Below are 23,091 nucleotides of genomic sequence, written 5' to 3' on the forward strand. Positions count from 1 at the left end.
GGAGCCCTAAACCTATGCGTGGTCTTGAAGCCACAGAACATAAAGGTAACACGCTTCCTTTAACAAAAGCAGCAATTAGATACTGGCTTGTCCACTCGAATTTTGATTTTGAATTTTCCAGTTCAAGTATGAGAACTATCGGTGTGGAATATTCTCCCGGTAACAGAAAAGTTGCCCCCCTTTTTTTGGGGGGGGGAGATTAATTATACTTGCCAGTTTGATGATAACTGAATAATTGTAAAAAGAAAAAATATAAACTAAGATATTCAGTAACAGTACAACAAATCACCCATAAAATTATCACTGGGGTGTAACAGACGGAGGGAATCATCTCTGGTTCCATCGATACAGTTTTAATATATATATATATATATATATATATAATGTAGAGGTTAAAGATATCTGTCACCATTGAGTGGTGAGAACTGAGAACAACCAGCTAATAAATGAAGATTTCACAATGGCTGAAAGTGTACAGAGCCATGACAAATAAAAATTTGATATAGACAAAAAACAAAATTCTTGCCCATATTTTGTTTGAGAGGAAACACAGGACTTTTTTCTACTTCAGAAAGCCTCATATAAGTCTGTGACTTCCAATTTGAACCATAACATGAACCGCCACCACAGTTGCACCAACTCCATCTTATTGCAACTTCCTGGCGGAGCCATCTCAACATTAAGTCAGCAGGAGCTTCATTACCTCAAGTCAAGTCAACAGGGGCTCCATTAAAGGTTTCAATATAGGTGTATGAAGGTCCATGGTGTATGTAATTACTGATCCAAGAAGTGCACAAGATGCAGGAATGAGACCCAATCCATATCTTGTAATGGACAAACATCCTATGAATGGAGGACAGCCTAGTAGACTTGAAGAAGAACCTGCATTAGAAAAGTCACAATGATAAGTGGAACCTTTGGAGTCACTGTTAGAGCAAACACCAACAAAAATGAAAATAAATAAACACAGATTCGCGCAACACAAAGAGATTTAACGAAGTTCACACACCGATGTGGTGTGCTATGTCATCGGGCGAAGAAGAAGATGTTTCACTATGTAAAAGAGAGGTTACTTTCGAGATTGCTTAAGAACACCCAAACAGTGGCAAGAAAACTCGCTCTGAAACCCTAGCTTGAAAAACCCCCAAATTACAATGCTTGAACGACAAGACGAAAGTACATTATATACTCCTCCAAGTCGCGGGTCGATCCATCGGGTCGCAGTCGATCGGTAAGGAAAAAATCCCATTCGGTTCGCCACCAAAATATGTTAAGAGTGGGTCATTTTTTAAAACAGGTCAAGAATTCGAGGCAAACATAACAGTCATATCCACCATGAGTAGAGAAGGATATATGACCAACTTTTGGATGAAGTTCACACACACGAGAAATTTGTATTGAGAAAACCAAATGATTTCTACTAAATAGTATAAGATGGGAATGCAGGTATGGCAGCAAATATGCTGCTGAGAAATCTCCATAATTGATAACATGGAAAATCACTGATTGTCTGTTTCTATTATTCTAAGGGCCCGTTTGATAACGTTTCTGTCGTTTCTAGAAACAGAAACGGAATTGAAGGTGTTTGATAAGTCATGTTTTTAGAAGTCGATAGTAACCAGTGAAAGAATCGCCACAAGTCGTTTCCAGAAACGGCTGAACTTGTTTCGCCTGGGTCGTTTCTTGAACCATAAATAAGTAAAAATTTATATTTCTATTTCTGAAAATAAGTGAAACGAAACAGTTTTATCAAACGCTTTTTACTCCGTTTCTGCTGTTTCTGGAAACAGAAACGGCAGAAACGCGTTTCTTGAAACGTTATCAAACGGGCCCTAAATATCACTTCTACCAATTAAAGAAAGAGTTATTCTAAACATCTGACATTCGTTGAGCCGAGAGCAATGCACAAACTAAACATTTTGCCAATTGGATGATTAAGAACATCTAGTAGCCAATAGTTATAAATACCATGTACACCTATTAACGGACCAGATCACCCGCTTCATAGATGATGAATGATGAAAGATTCAAAAAGTGAGAAGGGAAAGGAAGAACTTCAATGATTGATAGTATAAGGCACTTCAAGGAGACAATTTATTGAAGTCCGAGTCACCTTCAGTGAATGGACTGGTGGATCAATAGTGTGCTTGGAATTTTTCATTTCATTGCCAAGCTGAAGGTCCCATAGCCTAGCAAGCAGACTCTTTCATTAGTTTAATTCCTCTGCCATTGCTAGGCTGAAGGTCCCATTTGGTTGAACTCATGTGAACCAGTCTGATGGAGAACCTTAGGGAAGGGAAGGGAAATCAGAGTAGAGATGGAAAAAAGGAGGATCACACTCACACGTTCATTCAATAATCAAATTGCTCTCTAAAACTTCAATCGATTACAACTAATATATAGGAAAATAGTAACATGAAATTAGAAACGTAACTGGAATGGAAACTAGCCTAAACTAGGAAACAACTATAAAAGGAAACCAAAGCAAGGAAATAAATCCTACTCCTACGTTCAAGTCTGAAAACTAAAAGCATGAAATAAAATACTGGGTAAACTACTAATTTTATTTCCAACCCTTGTTGGACCAAAACCCTGGGCTGGACCGGTTCTTCTTGGCTCTTGGCTTCCAAAGCCGGTCATGCTGGTCCAACCAAGAAAGGGCAGCCGTATCTGCATCAACTCTCCTCCTCTGAAAAGAACTCGACTCCGTCGAGTTAGGGAAAGGACCGAGGAGACCGTCTGAAGGAATACGCTGAATGAGGAATGATCCCACCATCTTCTTGAGCTTAATTTCAGGGAGATCTTTGGCAGGATGAAACTTTATAGTCTTGTTGGCATGCTTGAAGGCATAGGTATTGGCATAGCCACAATGCTGTACTTTCTTATCAAACAACCAAGGTCGACCAAGAAGGATATGTCACACCTTCAGAGGGAGAACATCACATTGGACTGTATCCTTAAATCACCAATAGAATATGTGACTAAGCACTTATCTGTGATTTTAAGATTAGTGTTGTTCACCCACGCAACCTTGTAAGGATTAGGATGTGGTTCTGTATTCAATCCCAGCTTACGAACAGCGTCTTCAGAGACAACATTAGTGCAACTGCCTCCATCAATGACCAAGGTTAGCAACTGATCATTGCACTTCACACGAGTCTGAAAAATACTACTGCGGCGCCAATCTTCATTTTCAGTGGCCTTTTGAGTGGTCAACACATGACGAATGACATAAAAGGGATGTTGGTCATCGTCACGAAGAGTGTCATTGACTTCACCTGTTGCACGCTCTTCTCTAAAATCAACTGTGTCAGAACCAAGTTGCTCTTCGGGAATATATGGTATAGGAGAATTCTTATCAATAAAAGCAACCAAACGGCTGGGACATTGGGCACTGATATGTCCAAATCCATGGCATGAGTAGCACCGAACTGTAAATTTTGAAGAATCAGAAGGTTTATCTGAACCACGCCGAGGGGGTGAGTATGGGCGAGTAGGTCATGAAGATGACATTTCAGAAACATGTCGAGGTGGAGAATACGGCCGACTAGGTCGTGAAGAAGCCATAGATGTAGCACTTGCCTGTGGCTTGCTAGATGACCTCTCTTGGGTAGGAGACTGTTGCCAAACGGAACTAGTACCTCGAGAAAAAGTATATGCAAAATTTCTCCGGTTGTATGGGCGTTTCAGACTTTCCTCAACCTGATATGCCACTTGTACGACGTCTTCCATTGTAGGTAGTCGACTAAATGCAAGGGCAGCACTAAGTTGAGGGTGCAAACCATTGCGAAATTGGGCCACTAAGACTTCTTCATCCCACTCAAAGTCAGAGCGAGTGGCCAAATAATAAAATCTAGCAACATACTCTTCAACGGTCAAATTCTCTTGTTTCAACTGTGCAAACCTGAGATGCATGCGTTGCTTGTAATCAGAAGGCAAGAATCGCCTATTCATGACTTCATACATTTCAACCCAAGTAGTGACCAACCCAATGCCTCGGATTCGGTTATGTTGTTGCTTGATCCACCAGACTCGAGCCGTGCCTTTCAGTTTGGCCTCTGCAAATAGGATCTTTCGAGCCTCAGTCAACCCGTACCATCTGAAGAATGTATCTAAACTGTGAATCCAGTCAAGGTACAATTCTGGATTATTGTCTCCATAAAAATCAAGGACATCCAGTTTTGCTGCTCTTTCTGCTCCATCATCATGCCTACCAGTCCCATATGGTGGTGGAGGTGGTGGTGGTGGTGTTACTGGCAGATCCTGTGGAGTGGTGTTGGAAGAATCCCTAGACTGAATGGGACTCTTTCCTTTATTTGCTGCCACTAAACGATCAATAGAAACTTGCATAGACTCCACCATTGTTTTTAGGGATGTGACCATGTTAGTGAGAGCATCAAATTTTGTATAAGTTTCTCCTTTATAAGAATTCAACTGCTGAACAACTTCACTATTGGCAACCATGGTGATGATTAACAAAATAGCACTCAAGAATATATGGTAGAATAGGAAATAACTCTTTTTTTTTTTTTCATTCAATAATCAAATTGCTCTCTAAAACTTCAATCGATTACAACTAATATATAGGAAAATAGTAACATGAAATTAGAAACGTAACTGGAATGGAAACTAGCCTAAACTAGGAAACAACTATAAAAGGAAACCAAAGCAAGGAAATAAATCCTACTCCTACGTTCAAGTCTGGAAACTAAAAGCATGAAATAAAATACTGGGTAAACTACTAATTTTATTTCCAACCCTTGTTGGACCAAAACCCTGGGTTGGACCGGTTCTTCTTGGCTCTTGGCTTCAAAAGCCGGTCATGCTGGTCCAACCAAGAAAGGGCAGCCGTATCTGCATCACAGTCTCTTTCACAAGTCAATGATGTTGATGATGTTTGATATACATAAAAAATAATTCACTGATTGTCTTTTCCCGTAAATGGGATTCACTAGATTTTGACCAAAAAATCAAAGCAGGAAGAAGTTTTTTTTTGGGTAACCTGTGCATATCGGTACCGTATCGCTTTGTAATGGTTCTGTACATGCCAATCTTGATACATATCGGCCGTATTGGGCCATATCACATCAATGCTTGATACCATCTTAACATAAAAGTACTACAGTAATGGTCACATTTAGCATTATGCAGCAATTTACATCTTAATTAACAAACCATTTCATGTAGAAAAGAATGAGCAAAAAGGATAATTAATTTGATAGGACAACTTAATATCTTAATTATTAAAATGTTTTATTTGGAAAAGAATGGAAGAGACAAGGTACTCACTCTGATAGGATTCGAGAACATATAACGCAAGCCCACATGACATTTTGTCCAAGAAGCTCAATGACCCATAAACAAATGCACAACCATTGAGATCCTCTCCAACTAGAATACTTTGCATGCTCACTCCTGTTACCTGGTACTCCATAGAGGCACAAAATGAGAGACTCTATAAGAAAGTTAATAGAAGGCAGGTATTTTCACAGTAAATCTAGCTTGATTTGAGAGTTTTAAGAACCTTTCAGATCCAATTGGTTGCTTTCTCTTTTGAATAATTAATAAATTTCTGAGGGCAACTCAGGAACCTGGAGTTACATGGGCTATTAGGAAAAACAAAAGGGGAAAAGCACCAAATGGCATTGTTTAGATAACCACCTAAATTAGGATTCGTGGCCAATATATGCCTCCATGAACCACTGCTGTTTCATGAAAAAAAGGATGAGGTTTGTGATCAGCTTATGGAATTTTTTACGTGTGAGGCACCACCAATTCCACAGTTTTCCATAGGTCCTTTTACCCACCCACATATCATATTCATAATTTAAGTTTCAACCTTAACAAACCATTCAACAACAATGGCCTAGTGCAGTTGGTGAGCTGTGGTGTACAAAAAACCCATGCTCACCAGGAGGTCTTAAGTTCAAGCCTCTTGGCTGTTACCTACTTCCCTCGCGACCTACCCAAAAAAAATATATATATATATATATATATATTATAATATTTTATAAACCCAAGGGGGTAGCGCAGTTGGTGAGCAACGAACTTGGTACGAGCCGTAAATTTGGACACCCTAAGTTCGACTCCCACTAGGCACACCTTGGGCCACTCACACGGGGGTGTTTAGTGCTCTTCACTGGTTTCAGTGAAAGTTGAATGGTTCTCATTCAACCCCGGTATGATCCAGTCCATATGGTTGTGGGGTTAGTAGCGGGACTAGTCAGGCCAAAGACCTAGATACCCGTCGTTAGCAAAAAAAAAAAAAAAATTCAGTAAAAAATTTATAATAAACATCTAAACTGATGATGGAACATACCAACTCAACTCAACTCACTCAACCTTATCCAACTAAATGGGGTTGACTTCGTGGATCTTCTTTATCCAATCAACTCTATTCAAAGATATACTATTTACTAAGTCTAAGCTATGCATGTCTTTCCTCACTACTTCTCCTGATTGATACATATCAACATCAAGATAGGTACTTTCTGAAGTACCAATGAAGGAGAAAGAAACCCAGGACAGAACCATGGCGTGCAGTTCTAGTTTGGAGCCTTTAGTACCAGTAAAGGGTTGGTCCACCCACTACTGTTACTAGTTTTATCCTTTTATTCCTATCTTTATATTAGTTATATAAGCTGGAATAGGACTTCAGAGTTCGGGTTTCAAAGAAGTATGATTTCTTTTATCTTATTAAGAGTTCCAATAAAATTTGGAATTCTCTTGCTTACTGTTTAAGAGTCCTTCTCTGGGTTGTTTTGTTATTTTATTTCCTTATTGTAAACGAGTTGTTTTTTTTTTTCCTATCGGCTGTTACCTTATACTATGGCTAATTTTAAACAAACCTACGCTGTTCTATAAATAAAGAGGAAGGGGAACAGCTTCCCCATGATTTTTATGATAATAAGCTTAGATTTTGCATCAATAGTTTTTGAGATGTAGAATCCTGTTGTGTAATGTAACAGAGATGCTAAGGTAGGAATGGTGGGATTCCAATCAAGTTCCAGGTGAGAGGCATGGTCCATATCATTCTACATCTCTTACATTCTTCTTCATATTATTCATCATCAAAGCAGGTCAATATTTTCTGGTTTCTATTTTGTTTTTGTGCATACCCTACTTGCTGGAATTTTAATTTCTCCATTGTTTCCATCTGAGATTTCAAATCAAACTTCAGATTGGAAACTGGATAGTATTCTCTTCACATTAACGGCATCAAAACTTTGATTTTTGTCCTGATTTCTTAAAGTCCTACCCAAGTGGGATTCTTAATTCTACTTGTTTTGAAGGTCAGATTTAGGTTACTATGTCAGATTGTTAGTCTCTTCCAAATTCTGCTATCGGATCTTTAATTTTATCTTTTGTGTATTATCCAATTGGACCTTTAAATTTCTGATTTCACTATTTCCAGAAACCCTACATTCTAGAATCCTATTTTTGGCCATAACTCCAGATCTGACAGTCCAATTTCAGTCAGATTTTGAGGAGTTATTCCTGATCATTGAAGTGTCTTTCGATCAGAATTTCAGTCTATTGAAATTCTCTTGAATCTGGTCTCTTCCCCCCCCCCCCTCTTCACTGCAGTTCTGGTTATTTTTTTCAAATTGAGTTTCTGAACCTAATCTCTTAGGATTGTAGAAACCCATCACCTAGAACCCTTTCAGGCTACCATTGGCTCTTTTTGCTCCTCTAATCTGAAATATATCATTGCTCCTTACTGGAGCCATTCAAAAGCCTCCATTGTACATATTTGTGCCACCTCAAACAACATTCTCTCAACTTATCTTGTCTTAGAGCTACTCCTAAATTAGCCCTAATTTATTTGTTCCTTATTTTATCTTTTTCTAGTTTTACCACTCATTGATCGGGTCACAATTATTCATAAAATTAATATTCAATTGTTAATTTTAAGTTGATTTTCATGAGTAATTTGACCACATATTGGGATAATCTTTGGTTGTAGGGTTTTCAAGAGATGTGCACAGGTTTGATGTTAAATGGACAGATGTGGTTCAGTCTAGAAGCAAGGGCGAAAGGTCAAGGGCAGAGTTGGAATTTCCAAGAGAAGAAAAGAATATAAAAAATAAAAAAATAAAAAAAAGGAAAATTTAGGGAGAGAGGGAGAACCGTGGGGCTCTCCCTCTCTCCCTATTCCACACGTTCTCTTCTCCCTCTCCGACTTTCTCTCATCTTCTTCTCTTTCCTTGTCTAAGATAGAATAGGAATCTCTCTCTCCCACTTTACCTAAAACATCTCCCATGTTCTCTCCCTATTCTTTCTTTATCTCCCATCTCCTATTTTCTCTCCCCCATCCCACGGTTTCTTTCTCTCCCACCGAATTACACTTTAGTCGATCTCTCCCATCTCTCACCTAATTTCTTTAGTTTCTTTTCCCTATTTTATCTCCCTCTCTTTCCTAATCCCTCTCTCCCACCGAATCTCTCCCTCTTACCATTCCTATGTTATCTCTCCATTCCATATCTCTCTCTCCTTCTTTTCCTTCCTTCTCACGCCCTCCATTACCCACGTCTCTTTCTTCCTAGATACACTGCCCACGATTCCTCTCTCCCTAATTCACACGCCTACATCCTCTATCCGATCTCTATCTCTCTCTATCCCAATCCCACACAATCTCTACCACTCCTTTCCCTATTTTATCGCCCATGCACGGTATCCTATTTTCTCTCCATATATCGGCTAGCATACACCCTTATATATACGATCCCTCATTCTTGAGCCGATCTGCCAGGCACCACGGTTCCCTCTCCCTCTTGGAACTAGCTACACGCCTACACATACTCATTCTATAGGACAAGATTTGGAGGGACAACATTGCACACGGAGGATTACCATGGCGCCAAAAATTCATCACCATCATCATTATTGTTGCCATTCATCCATTAGTACCATGAGCGGCTAAGTTCTTTTCTATCTTTAGGTTTAGATGAAGTTTTGAGTATTGTTATTTAATTTCTGGTTTAAGTTCGTACTTGATTGTTTGATTTCTAAGACCCATTCCCATTATGGATGATTTTTAATTGGTAAATTAGTTTAGAATAATTGTTTTTGTGATTCAATTATTTTATTCAAGAAATAGTATTTCATGTGATTTTTGGTAGACACTAATGATAGCCTTTAACCAATCAAACTAAGCGTGCTAAGCGAAAGGGATAGACGATAGTGCTTGACAGGATAGGTTATGCTTAGTGTAGTCAAAGATTGTGTTTCTGTGGTTACACTGAAACTATTTGGTTACACTGAAACTTGTAGTTTCAGTGAACCGAAGTATCAACCAAAAATTGGTAATAATACCAAAACGGATTCGAGACCTAAGGATAGCTTCTTCTCTTTGATTCTTATTCTTGTTAATTGGTTTACTTAGTTTTAATTTTAATTCTGGATTTTACAAATTTTATTTTTTTAAAACAACATTCATCTCAATCTTAGTAGATTTAGCCTTCTAGTTCTCTGTGGGTTCGACCCCTTTCTTACCACTATCTCATAGTTTAATTAGGGTTTATTTTGATTCGTTCACGACAACGATCACTCATCCATCTAAAATTTCTCATTTCAGTTACACTAAGTTTATTTATATGTTGTTTCTTCACAACCCAACATTTAACTCCATACAGCATTGCTGGTCGTATAACTGTCCCATAAAATTTTCCTTTTGAGTTAGAAAGGGATACATTGATGACACAACACTCCGGACACAATTCTCCACTTTATCCACCGTGCTCTAATTCTTTGTTCAACATCATCCTCTATTTGTCATCCTTTATCCTTGATTGAACTTAAGTACCTACCATCAATTTTGACTACCCATTTTCGGTTGTACTGTTACAAAAGATACCATATATCAGAGTATCAAAGGACTAATTTGCACACCAAAATTAAACTTACTCAAAATAACCCCACTACATGGAACACGTAACCCAAAATGCATAAAAACAAAAAATAGACCCTCAAAATCTTGGTATCACCCACTTCAATCCGACAAGTCTCTATGCTGGAAATCAAAGAATACTTCAGAATTATAAAATAAATCTGTAAGCATGTAAAACAAAGAAAAATCTCAATTTTAAACATTTAATTTTTCCAGACATGGCTGAGGACTAGAGATCAGTGTATTAGTAAATTGTTGCTCACTGAAATCATGGAGGAAATTGGAAAATGTATCACAACTTAGAATAGCTCTAAAAGCAAATTAATGATGATCAAAATATACATTAAAAGAAAACATGAAAAAATCAGAGAGATAAAAGCATGACAATATAAAGCAATTTAAGTTCACATACAATTACAGAAAGCCAGCACAAACCGATCTAATGAAAATTTGCAAAACCATATAAAATAAGTACTCAAAAGAAATTAATAGAATATATGTTGGAAGACAGACAAACTCTGAATATAAGCAAACCCCTTAATCTTTCTTAACTTGCGGGTTTTCCCTCCCTTTTCTTGTAGTTATCCCTGATGTTTGAAGCACAGAAATAGGGTTATTTTGGGCTATTTGTCTTACAGCTCTTCTTAGATGAGCAACCTGGAGGGTGTTCATAGATTTTTAAAGGTTGAAAAATTGGGATTTTGAAGAGAGAGGATTTTGGGGGTGTAAGTAACTTTAAACTTTTAATCAGATTTGGCCAATATAAGTACCCCATGCTCCTCTAGCGTCAGTATTTGAATGGTCCATATTTGAGATCTAATCCCCAAAACTCATCAGAAGATCCCACAGAGTTTTCCCTTTCATGCGAAAGAAAAATTAATGCAGCCTATATCCACTATATATGGATATTCATTACCCACAAAACTAAACTCTCATTTTCATTTGGTCTCCAGCAGCCCAGCCCTTGAATTTGATTTGTCATTCACCATCTACTCAATCAGTTAATGTCAAAAAATAATCACAGCGAAATGGGAAAAGAGAGTTTTCCATGATCTAAATTGTTATGTATGAAAAAAAAAGATGAACAAGTGAAATAAAGCATGAAAATTGAGAAGGAATTTGTACATACTGTCATTAAAGCATTGGCCACACCAATAGTTACTGATAGAAGGTACATAAAACCATGCATGCTGCTTGGAAGGACAAGGATTCCTGCACCAGAAAATATCCAAAGAACGCCACCAGCAGTAAAGAAAGCCTTGAGACGTTGGCCCGTCCATCTGATTTCCTATTATATAGAGGATAAGTAGTGGCTCAGCATTAGAAAGGGAAATGATAGCAATTTATCTAATAAAAAAAATTAATCTTTTGATATTTTAATTGATCAAAATGATGTTCCAGTGGGGATCAAACTTGGTTTTGGTATTCAGGGAAGATAGTAGAATTTATGATGTAGTGTGATTGTAAGAAGATGTGGATGTTGACCTCTGGACTTGGGAAGTGGGCATGCCTTAATAACTGTCCATGCATTATAGAGAGAGGGATCTTGTCAGTCGACAAACTATGCTTTTGGGAAGATATTTGTGGGTGTGAACCACTATCTATGTTTTACATCCTTGTATCATACCTCAAGAGACATAGTGCTCCAGAATTGTTTTGAGGTACTGGAGGGGAGGGCAGTCAGAAACCAAAGTTTTGATGATCAATGTTTTGGAGGTAGATATGCCATCAATCCTAGTGGGAAGATTAGAGCAGACCGACAACTAACATAATGCAGATGATAGTTGATCCAAAAGTTACTTTTTACCGCTTGAGGAAGTTTCTTTTTTGTTCTAAGAATATATAGAGCTGAGATATGCTTTTTAAGAATGCTTTTATGTGGACTGAGTTGCTTGACAGAATTAATAGTTGATGACTTGAGTTTGGGGTGATTTCGTGATGATGCATTCTAATGATATGTTTCCTATGCCAGAAAATTTGAGAATCAGTTGTTGTCTTTGGCAGCAAATATGAGTTCATGTATCAAATATGGACCATTTTTTGGAAGAAGTTTGGGGTTGAACCAGTGCTGCCTTCTTCAGTTTTAGTCCTTATTGCCATATGGCTAGGGGTAGGTTGGTGGGTAAAAGGGCCAGACAAAACCTGTGAAATTTTTTAAACCCAATCAGTGTGTCTGTTTTTTTCCCCCCTTTGGATGGAGAGAGCACTAGATTAAGTTTGAGTTGTAGTTGGTCAGTTTGAGTTATTTCCCTGCTTTGGAGAACACTGTAATATGTTACAGCATGTAGAGAAAGCATGATATTCAAATGTTTGGAAGGTGGGTGGGTTAAGGGGATTGACCAAGCCTCACAGTAGTAGTGCAAAGACAAGCCCAACCAAGAAACCCAACCTTGAGTTACCCAACCAAAACCCAGCAGAGATACGTTTCTAACAATCACACCCAAGTATAGTTTTAGGTTTGACTTGGGTCAGGCTTAGGTGAGTTTGGTCAAGATCAAACTACTTCCCACTCAAAACAGTCCACCAAAACATATATGTATATTACAAATTTTTAGAAGAAACACCATCACAACTTAAATTTATCAAAATCAAATGCCCAATCAGTTCATTAATTCCCTAATCTTTTAACATAAGTACAGAGAAGAAGGAATTTAACTTATCATATGGCACTTGGATTATCCAACAGGTCATTGAAGAATTATGCAACCACTTATTACGAGTCTTGGCAGTTTGGAACCGACTCATGACTTTTTGGGCTTTTTCCGAAATAGTTAAGCAGCGTGTACCGAGTATTTGATTCAAGGAGTTGGTCAATACTTTCTAGTGAAAGTGAAGGATAACCAAATTACACATATGATGTACCTACAACGGTTCGCTTATGAATATTACAATGTCATTAAATTTTTAAGATTGAACTGTAGGCCCAGTCCTTTTGAAATAGGGTTTAATGTCCAAACTATGAAATGGTGGACCATAAAATTGGGCATATGGTCAACCAGGAATATGTCCCATATAATCAGTGGTCCATATTGGCCACCCCAAGCGGCAGAAAAGGGAGAATTCACCTGGTATAAATCCCACCTAGAAAACATATATAACAAAAAAAAAAAAATCCCACCTTGTAAACTTCTCCCTGATACATGTAGGCTCTGGACTAGGATTGGTTTACCTAGGCCTCAGCCCAACCAAAAGCACTCTAGAAGTAGCCCAACCCAGGAAGAAGCTTGGTTGGATTGGTCAGGTTTGCAATTATCCTGACCCAAGCTGCACCCTAAGTATGATCTCCTACAGCTTTTAGCAAGATCAGATAAACCATTGGGAATTTGATCCCTTCTGACACTTTTTAGGTGCAGAATGAGCAGAAGGAAAGAGCTTACATTTGGATCACATTATTGAAAAAATTCATTCACTGCTGTTATTGGGGGTGGTCAACCCAGAACAGTTTGATGGATGTCCACACTCTAAATAGAGAATGGCTGGTCAAATAATCTGCTCAAGTAACCTTAAGCAAAGAATATCTTCTTAAAGTAAACTCTACTTTTTTCCTCTTTAGTAAAATTTCTTCAGAGAAAAAGGAACTACAGTTTTACCTGAAGAATGACAGATACTACAAAGCTGCAAATGTAGATGATGGCAGGTACCTGCCACATCATTTGGAACGTACAGTCAGTTCTTTATCTCCTACTGAAAAAGATTAAAGCTGAACTGAATGCAACATTGTAGGTTTGTAGGTTTACCAGAGCTTTAGATGATTGAACCATTTGAAGATCATGAATAACATAGAAGGCAAGAAGTGCCTGAGAAGAAAAAACAGTATTAATGTGAAATACAGCACTTCTGAAACCAATTTCTCAGAGACCTATTTGTACATTCATCGTAACAACTGTAACAAAATACATTAGTAACTGAAAGATACCTAAGATTCTCTTTTCATGTTTGGGAAGGGAAAGAGTGCATACCTGGGAAACATTTGTTACTAGTCGAGTGAGAACATACACAAGTGCAACTTGATAGTATAGAATTTTCTTAAACCAATGCGTCCATGAAATCCTATGACTAATTTTTCCTTGAGTACCTCGCTTCAATCTACATAACACATTCACATTTAACAAAAAAATTTCATTGTAAACATGGCAATTAATATGTTCAAAATATTAAACAATATGACTGAACAACTGATATGAGAATGCTAATTGAAGGATAAAATGTCGCAAACCTGGGTTCTCTGGTTCCGAAAAGAAAAATGCCCACAAAAAAGCATCCAATAAAAATGGATATATACGCAATCCACCGGTACTGTTCACTTACAACAGTGCAAAGAGTGAACACAAAAGAAAATACATTAAACAACGAAGCAGAAATTCTGTTTATGGGGGACCCAAAAAATCATTGGCACCACTGGATAATTTCTTTTGAGGCAATCAATTTCATATTTGAATGACATACCTGATTTTCAATATCAACACGTGTCCTGGGTTTATAAATATTGAACACAGCCAAAGCTACTGCATATAGGCTAAGATTTGCCACCTCCAATAACAATTATGTAAAAGAATCATAACCATGATAACAATGTGTAGAATCAAAACTGACATGATTACATGAAATCAAGATTGAGAGAAATGCTAACCATTGTAAAAGCATTACGACAACTAGCTAGCACAACTCTGCTTGTATGATTTAGTGTGATGCAGTTGACCATAGACCTTCAATGAGAAGGAGGAGAAAGAAAGGAAGAAAACTAATAAGTATTCCTCAGGCCACAGCTGCAGATTAAAGAAAAAGGTTATGAAATTGAACAAATTAAGAGGTAATCGCATAAAAGGATTATTACATGTGTGAAACTTGGGTAGCAGCCCAACCAACATTGAAAATTGCAGCAAAAATGCTGTAACCAACTGTTTGCATAGCAGAGGAATTAGTCCCAAAGATTCTGCAAGGTAGGCAACCACCAAAAACAGAAGAAAAGGAAATGGTGACCAGAACTGATCCTGCACCATGCCATATTTTGAAATGTCCAAACCTGTCTATCTAGCATGTAAGAAAAAAAAAGTAATAATCATTTTCAGTGTAAAATCAAAAACTAAAAAAAGATATTTTACAACAAAAACAAATCACGTTGCAAGTCAGATAATGTAGTAAATGAATCTGACTGTACCAGTTCCCCTGCAAATATGGTTGTAAACCCATCAGCAACTTGACCCGACAGCATGACTATGGCTGCATCCCTATGGATAAGAACCAACACAGGGATTAAAAAAAACTCCATGTAGAAACTGTTGGAAACTCCCTCATAATAGTGCAAGAAAAATTTATAAGAAGACTCATTTCATAAGTAAAATATGGTGGTTAATATATAAACCAGAACTGCCAATAGAAACATAAAAGTGACATTTGTTATGTGGTAATGGGCACCATATGCCTGTCAAATAAAAGACTGCTTCCACAAGAGAAACAAAAATGACACTTTTCAATAACAGATTCTAAAGCTTATAGATGGAATTATTTAATGATACACCAAATTATTTGCAGGAAAATTTGCAAGTAATTTTTGTTATATGTATAATCTGAATGGAGATGTCATTTATTGGTAATATGATAAGGAATAGTTGCCATTTTCTCAACTGATATCTCTGTTCACAACAGGGAAGGTTATAAGCAACTTGATCCAGATCATGTTTGTGTAAGACTTAAAAAAAATCATTAATGCAACCACAGCTGATGACTCTGGGGTAAAACCAGAATCAGAACTTCATAGATTAACAAAGAAAGCAACAGCATTTTCTAAGATCAGACTAAATGCTGCAGCATTGAGGACCAGCAATCGAATTCTAATGACATGGGCCAAGACAAGTCTGCATTGAGATGTGGCAAGTAGTAATGAAATTAAAAGAAAAAGGTAAAAACTACATATTGTGAAGATAATCTGGCAACAGTCTGAGGGTCTGTACAACTGTTTGTTGATTGAATGAGAAATTAATGGTTAAGCCAACCATGGAACTGACTGATGACATTAGTAACGCAAATGAGTAGTCAATTTCTCATGCATTCAGATTTCCTGTCCAAAAGAGGAGGTGCCCAAAAGAATATAAGAAAAACACTGCTCCATTGCTTCAGTAGGAGTAGGTGATGCTGCATAGAAGATGATGAGGAACTCTATTCTTCATATTGGGGAAAGTTGAGAGATGCTAAATTTTGCTTTTTCTGAAGGAAGACACATAATGCTAGTCCTTTTATTTGGTTTAACTGATGAAGAATATCAGCATATTCAACAGTCAGAAGCTATGTGGAGGCATTATTTGAAAGTATAGTTCACCCCTCCTTGTAAGAGCATAAACATGTTTTCACATAACCATGGATGAATAACAACTAGTTCAACCAACATTACAGAAACCAGGCATCAATCGAGAGCTTGAGTATGCATTAAAAAGAAAAAATACTGACAACAACAACAAGCAACAACCCAAAAATAAATTTCATATAAGCATCACACTTCCATCTAGCTTCCTACTACTAGGACAAGCATTGAAAATATTCTGTGATCTAATTCTCCATGAAGAACTAAAGTGAAAATATGAAGAAATGAAAGTGCAATCAAAGTTTACAGAAAGCCCAAGACAAATGTTATATGACATGAAAGTTAGGTAACAAGAAATGTACCTTGGGGACAGTCCAATATCTGTCAAGAACACTAAGAGGTAAGTAAACCAACATGCAGATGTGATGTCATTGAGCATGTGGCCAACACCGTAGTAAACCACAGAAACTCTTCCGAGGGGTTTACTGCAGGATTCCTCATCTTCCGAACTATTAACCATGTTGATACACCAGATTACAATTTATAAACAAATTAAAACATGTCTAAGTTGTTCCACCCTGTAGAAACTACTGCATGGGAGAGATCAGGGCTTCATTAATAGAAAGCACAAATTTCATAGTTATCTAATCAGACAAATAAAAAACAGAAAATAGATCAAACTAGACATTGTTACACATCAGCCAAACCTTTTGAAAGTCTATCTACAGCTCAGAGTAATCCAACAAGAGAAATAACTATCACCGTCCTAAGTACTAAAAAATAAACCAGCTTTGATCAACAACCCGCAGAAGGCAGAAATTTCCTGTGAACCAATAACACAATTTTGTCAATCCTGCACCCATCCCACTAATAACGAACAAACATCCTGTGATTATGTTAAAACCAATCAACAAGAAAGTAATTCAACATAACAGATTCACACCTTTCCCACGAACTAAGATTTAATTCCAGGAGAAGAAATGTCAAAACCAATCAACAAGAAAGTAATTCTAGCGTTTATAAATATAATATAAAGGATTGTGTGATTCCTCTCCTTTTTTCCGTTAATCCTGGAGTTGGGTCTCCGCTCAAAACAAGTATAGGCTCAAAGTTCATGTTTTTGTAACTAAGTATACAATCTATCAATGAGAGAGAGAGAGAGAGAGAGAGAGAGAGAGAGAGAGGTTACCTGTTTTGTATCAAGAAAAGACTTTTCATGGAATACCCACTTCTCGGGAGAGGAAATGGTGTTAAATAGTATAGAGAAAGAGAAAGGGAGAGGGAGAGCGAAAGTGGGTGGGAGGGATGAGAAAGGAAGGGCTAGCGGTCACTCTCTTCTTTGTGTCTGTCTTTGGCTCACTCGGTCTCTATGATGATTATATAGTGCCTTAATTTTGGATGTTTACTTGTTGTTTTGGGAGAACTTTGAAGAAAAGGTGAACCAATCTCCATCACGTCATCTTCTGCTACTCTCTCCATATTTACTCGCTTCCTAAAATTCCAATTTTAAATATGTTTGCTTCTCCTTGGCCTCTTGGGAATAGATTGACTTTCCAGTTTCCATGAGGAAATTGACTGGCGGATAGAGTTGCGAGACTGATGTCAGCCCTTTATATATAGGAATTTGCATGTTGAGATTATAATGGACAAAATTAAAATTAAAATTAAAACTAAAATTAATCTTGGACGTTCATAAGAGTACCTACCGCACTAAGGAAAGTTGATTCTGTTCCTCTATTTTCTGAAAGACACAAGGTCATCGTTCATTGTTTCCCAGTGGCCACCATTGGAGAATCCAGACGGCAACAGCCCCTCTTCCTTTTTTTTTTTTTTTTTTGTTGGAATTTAGGAAGAAAGGAAAGTGGGAGGTGGGGTGAGACCCACTGGAATAACGGTTTGTTTGGATTTTATACTTTTATTTTAAAAGGGTCTACCCAAGTCCCAATAACAATTTATTTATTTATTTTGTTTAAAATTTATTTGTATCAGACACTGTATGAGCAATTGGGCATCTATAACTTGGGAATTTCGCTCATCCTCGTCATATTTTCCATAGAATCTTGGATCAGGATTGACTCGTAGGTCCCACACCTTTTTTTTTTTTTTTTTTTTTTTTCTGTGTCAGATAAAGATCATTACTTCCCCCTTACTCCAAGATTGAATTTGGTCGTGGAATGATCTCCATTCATCACCATATCCAAATGAAAGGTGTCAATCGGTCCAATTTGAATTTTAACACCTCTATCCTCATATAATATATGCTTGTCATGTTTGAGATGATTCTATCCAAAAAAAACGGGGGAGAAATAAACATATTTTTATTGCGACTCTTGCATTCAAATATAGAGGATAGTATAATGACACTTTTTTTTTTTTTCGAATTTATTATCACTCTCTTACACTTGTCTCTCTCTCTCACATCCAGGCAGATAATCTCTAGTCTCTACCCACCGCCACCAGTCACCATACTCACCACCTTCTCCCCCTTTTCTCTCTCCTTCACCCAAGTCAATTATTTCTGTCCACCACCGCCCTCTCTCTTCGCACTTAACCTTAGACACACTCTCTCTCTACTTTATGCCTGTGTCTCATTTCTCTAACAATTCACTCAGCCACCATTTCATCTCCTCTAATTAAGTAGTTTATTAATTTGTGGGTAGTGGGTTTATGTATAATCAAAGAAAGATGCTATCAATAGCGTATACTCAATTTTTTGCTAATGACGGGTATGCAGTCCTTTGGCCTGACCAGTCCTGTAGGTCCATATTGACCCCACAACTACATGGATCGGGTCATACTGGGGTTGAATGAGAACCATTCAACTTTCACTGAAAGCAGTGAAAAGCACTAAACACCCCCGTGTGAGTGACCCAATGTGTGCCTAGTGAGAGTCGAACTCAGGACATTCGAGTTTACGGCTCGTACCAAGTTCGTTGCTCACCAATAACATATACTCATATCAAAACATAGCAGTTGTAAAAAAAAACAGCATTGTTCTGTGTTGAAGATGTGTGTGTATGTGCTCCTATTGGTCACAAGCGTTGGTGTGTACATGCGCTATAAAGTAGCGTGCTAAATTATGTATATTTTTTTGCTAACGAGGAATCCTTGAACTTGCCAATTTTAAGGCTCAAGCCTAAGGGTAAGCTCCGGTTACACACAATCACAACTAACCAATGTAATAGATTAATGGTGGGGAAACTTGAGCTAGAGACATTTGTTAAAACAATACTTACACTTAGCCACCTTTGGACTAGATTATAAATTATTTACCAATTATAATATAGTTTTTTTTAATTAAATGTATATTATTATTTGTTAAGATGTTAATTTTAATTTATTAAGATTTTTTGTTTATGATTCTCCTCCATTTTTCTTATTATATTGTTTATAATTTTATAAATACTCATTTTAAAAGGTTGAAAGACTTTATCTATCATTGGATGTAATACTTCCTTACTTGCTTATTTTATTCTTATCTTACTATTAATATCTCATTTCGTTATTTCATTTGATTTTTCAAAAGGTATTTTAAGTTTACGTCTAAGATTTAAGTTCTCTAATTATAATTGGTTATTTTCAGTGATGTACATTTTTATATTTTTTAGCTTTCAATATTTATATATATTTTACCAAAAAAATAGTTATATAATTCAAGAGAATGTAGTATATTATATATATATATATATATATTTGGCCAAATATTAAGTTCTTCCTTATTTTGATTCATAAATTGCACCAAGAAACAAATATAATTTTAAAGGGTTGTTTTCTTATTTTTCCTTTTTAATCTTTCATCATATAATAATGATTTCAACTAGTGTTATATAGCTGAATAAACCATAAAGTTCTAATTTTATTATTCTTCTTTTTAAGAGTCTGGTTTATTATTCTTCTTTATAATCAAGTGAATAAATGTTCGGTGCGTTCACAACATAGCCACCATGTAATACATTAATTAGAAGTCCAAATTTTATGAACGCGTAGATTGTAAGGAATTCTATTCAAATGTCAACATAAACAAAGTTTGCCAATTGACATAATAAATATTTGAAAAATTCATGATCATGAAAGAGTGTATAGTTGTGGCCATTATACCATAAACTTGCATATATTTATATATATATATATATATATATTTATATAGGATGCATGGACATACAAGGGGTATTCCATTGAATTGAGCATAAAATTTAATACATGACTTATCTAGATCATATTTTCACTATCTTATAGATGGAATAGCCATGTCACCTTATCCATGGTCATGGTGGCACAATGAGGATGGGCTCTCTGAACACTTGTCTCAATATGAGACTGTGTAAATGAGTCTTTTCCCCATCTAATTTTCTGTAATTTTTTAATTTTTTATTTTTCCATGCATCAAACGGTTCCTTTATCAGTATGACTTTATGAGCAACTTTTAGCTAATTATCACTAACTAATCATAATAATTTTATTCATTTTATTCATCCAAAGAAAAATCATAATAATTTTATTTTATATATTACTAAGGCACTAAATAAGCAAACAATAAACATAAATCCATGGAATCTTGGATCAGGATTGATTCGTGAATCGCCGCTTTTTATTTTATTTTTCCTTCTGTGTCAGAAAAAAGATCATTGCTTCTCCCTTGCTCCAAGAATGAATTTGGTCATGTAATGATCCCCATTCATCACCATATCCAAATGAATGGTGTCAATCGGCGGTTTGATCTGATTTTGGTCGAGTACTGGGTCAAATTGAAATTTGGTTTTGGTCTGGTTTAATTCAGAGTTTATTGGTTTGTTTATATTGAGGTCCATGTTGGGTAATGGATTATTTTAGTGGTTTGACGTATTGTATGTAGAACACTTTAGCTTGATCGATTTATATGGTACATTAGGTAGATAATTAATACTTTATTATAATTTGTTGTTATAAACATATGGCTGATTTGTAAAAGTGTGTCAAATTGACAGTCGACACTTGTTATAATTAGTCATAACTTGTCAATCTTTTTGCATGAATTCTCACACTCGCTTTTGTTTAAAATCTCGATATAGTTAACCCTATTAAGTTGGGATAACGTTTTGGATGTTGTTATACTATTAGTCCAATAACAATTTTTTCGGTCTCTACTTTCTTACTCTTTTCTATTATTATTATTATTATTATTGATTAGGTTTGAAGTTCGATTTTTCTATTTCGATCTGGTCATTTAGTTGCTCCGATTGGTCACAATTTTTAAAAACCCTAATTAAAAATCTTGACATCTATTTTATTTGATCAATTTTGATCCCAATTGGTCCAAGTTGGATTTTAATACCTCGATCCTCATATAATATATGCTTGTGACGTTTGAGGATAATTCTATAAAAAAAAGGGAGAGAGAATATTTTTTTTATCACGGACTGTTGCACCTAAACACAAATGATACCAAAATAACACCTTCACCTTCGTGAAATTAAAAGAAAAATCCACTCCCATGCATTTATGTTCATACACACCTTCTTATTAACACCCATATTGATGCAAAGACTACACAACCAAAGAGAGTCCCCAAAAAAGTCACGTTTGAGGATAATCAGTGCTTTATACCTCTCTCATTCAAGTCAATAATCTCTAGTCTCTACCCACCGCCACCAGTCACCATACCATCGTCTCTCCCTTTCTCTCTCCCTCATCCAAGTCAATTATTTCTGCTCACCACAACCCTCTTTCCTGAGAGCGGATCAAGTTCACGTATGAGAATGTACGAGAACAGTCCTGGTCCGTGGATATAGAATCAATTTTCTCTCTCTTCATTTAATAGATTCCATATCTACGGATCAGGAGTGTACGAGAACATTCTTGTACGTGAACCTGATCCGTTCACCTCTCTCCTCGCATTTACCCTTGGACACTCACACACTCTCTCTCTACTTTATTCCTGTGTGTTTCATTTCTCTAACAATTAACTTAGCCGTCATTTCATCTAATCTAATCTAATTAAGTAGTTTGTTTTACGAAAAAAATAAGTAGTTTGCTCTTGCAATAAACAAATAATTGAGTAGTTTGTTTATTTGTTTAATTTGTGGGTAGTGGGTATATCTATATTCGAATAAAGAACGCTATCTGATAGTGTCTATTCATAACAAAATAGGTAAGTGCAAAAAGACCGCATTGTCCCTTGTTGAAGATGCTTGTGTGTGTTCTCTCATTGGCCACAGGTGCTGGTGTATACATGCGCTATAAGGTAGCATATTAAATTATATATTTTTTTTGCTAACGAGGAATCCCTCAAACTTGCCAATTTTACAGTTCAAACCCAAGGGTAAACCCCACTTACACACGATCATACCTAACTAGTGTAATGGATCAATCGTGGGGAAACTCAAGCTAGAGGTATTTGTTTTTTTGTTTTTTGGGGTGAATTCAAATTTATAGGCATAAATGGGAATGGACTTTTTTAATTTCATAGAGGTGAACCAGATATTCTAACCACTGGGCGACAACGGAATTGTTAGCTAGAGGCATTTGTTAAAACACTTACACATAGCGCTTTTGGACTAGATTATAAATTATTTACCAATTATAATATAATTTTTGTATTTTAATTAAATGCATATTATTATTTGCTAAGATGTTAATTTCTAATTTATTAAGATTTTTTGTATATAGTACTCCATTTTTCTTATTATTTTGTTTATAATTTTATAAATACTCATTTTAAAAGGTTGAAGGACTTTATCTATCATTGGATATAATAATTCCTTACTTGCTTATTTTATTTTTTTCTTACTATTAATATCTCATTTCGTTATTTCGTTTAATTTTTCAAAAGGTCTTTTAAGTTTATGTCTAAGATTTAAGTTCTATAATTATAATTGGTTGTTTTCAATGATGTATATTTTTATATTTTTTAGCTTTCAATACTTAT

General features: G+C 36.2%; 1 protein-coding gene across 10 annotated transcripts; it reads right to left on the reverse strand.

The window, feature by feature from the left end:
• Positions 1-232: 232 nt before the first annotated feature.
• On the reverse strand, positions 233-18,042 carry LOC122090005 (major facilitator superfamily domain-containing protein 12-like). 10 transcript variants are annotated; one of them, XM_042659822.1, is made up of 14 exons: positions 17,894-18,042; positions 16,895-17,010; positions 16,550-16,696; positions 15,048-15,117; positions 14,724-14,920; positions 14,520-14,595; positions 14,336-14,419; positions 14,106-14,185; positions 13,849-13,975; positions 13,627-13,686; positions 13,480-13,530; positions 11,019-11,177; positions 5,290-5,422; positions 233-882 (listed from the first exon to the last, which is right to left on the reverse strand). In XM_042659822.1, exons 3-14 carry the CDS (start codon positions 16,624-16,626, stop codon positions 710-712), a joined length of 1,287 nt encoding a protein of 428 aa, XP_042515756.1. In that variant the 5' UTR covers positions 16,627-16,696; positions 16,895-17,010; positions 17,894-18,042; the 3' UTR covers positions 233-709. The 10 variants fall into 10 exon arrangements, with proteins under 10 accessions (XP_042515756.1, XP_042515751.1, XP_042515750.1 ...); XM_042659817.1 differs by having other exon boundaries at positions 16,550-16,774; XM_042659816.1 differs by having other exon boundaries at positions 16,550-16,777.
• Between the last annotated feature and the right edge of the window lie 5,049 nt (positions 18,043-23,091).

The sequence above is a fragment of the Macadamia integrifolia genome, chromosome 9 (assembly GCF_013358625.1).
Source record: "Macadamia integrifolia cultivar HAES 741 chromosome 9, SCU_Mint_v3, whole genome shotgun sequence".
Lineage (NCBI taxonomy): Eukaryota > Viridiplantae > Streptophyta > Magnoliopsida > Proteales > Proteaceae > Macadamia > Macadamia integrifolia.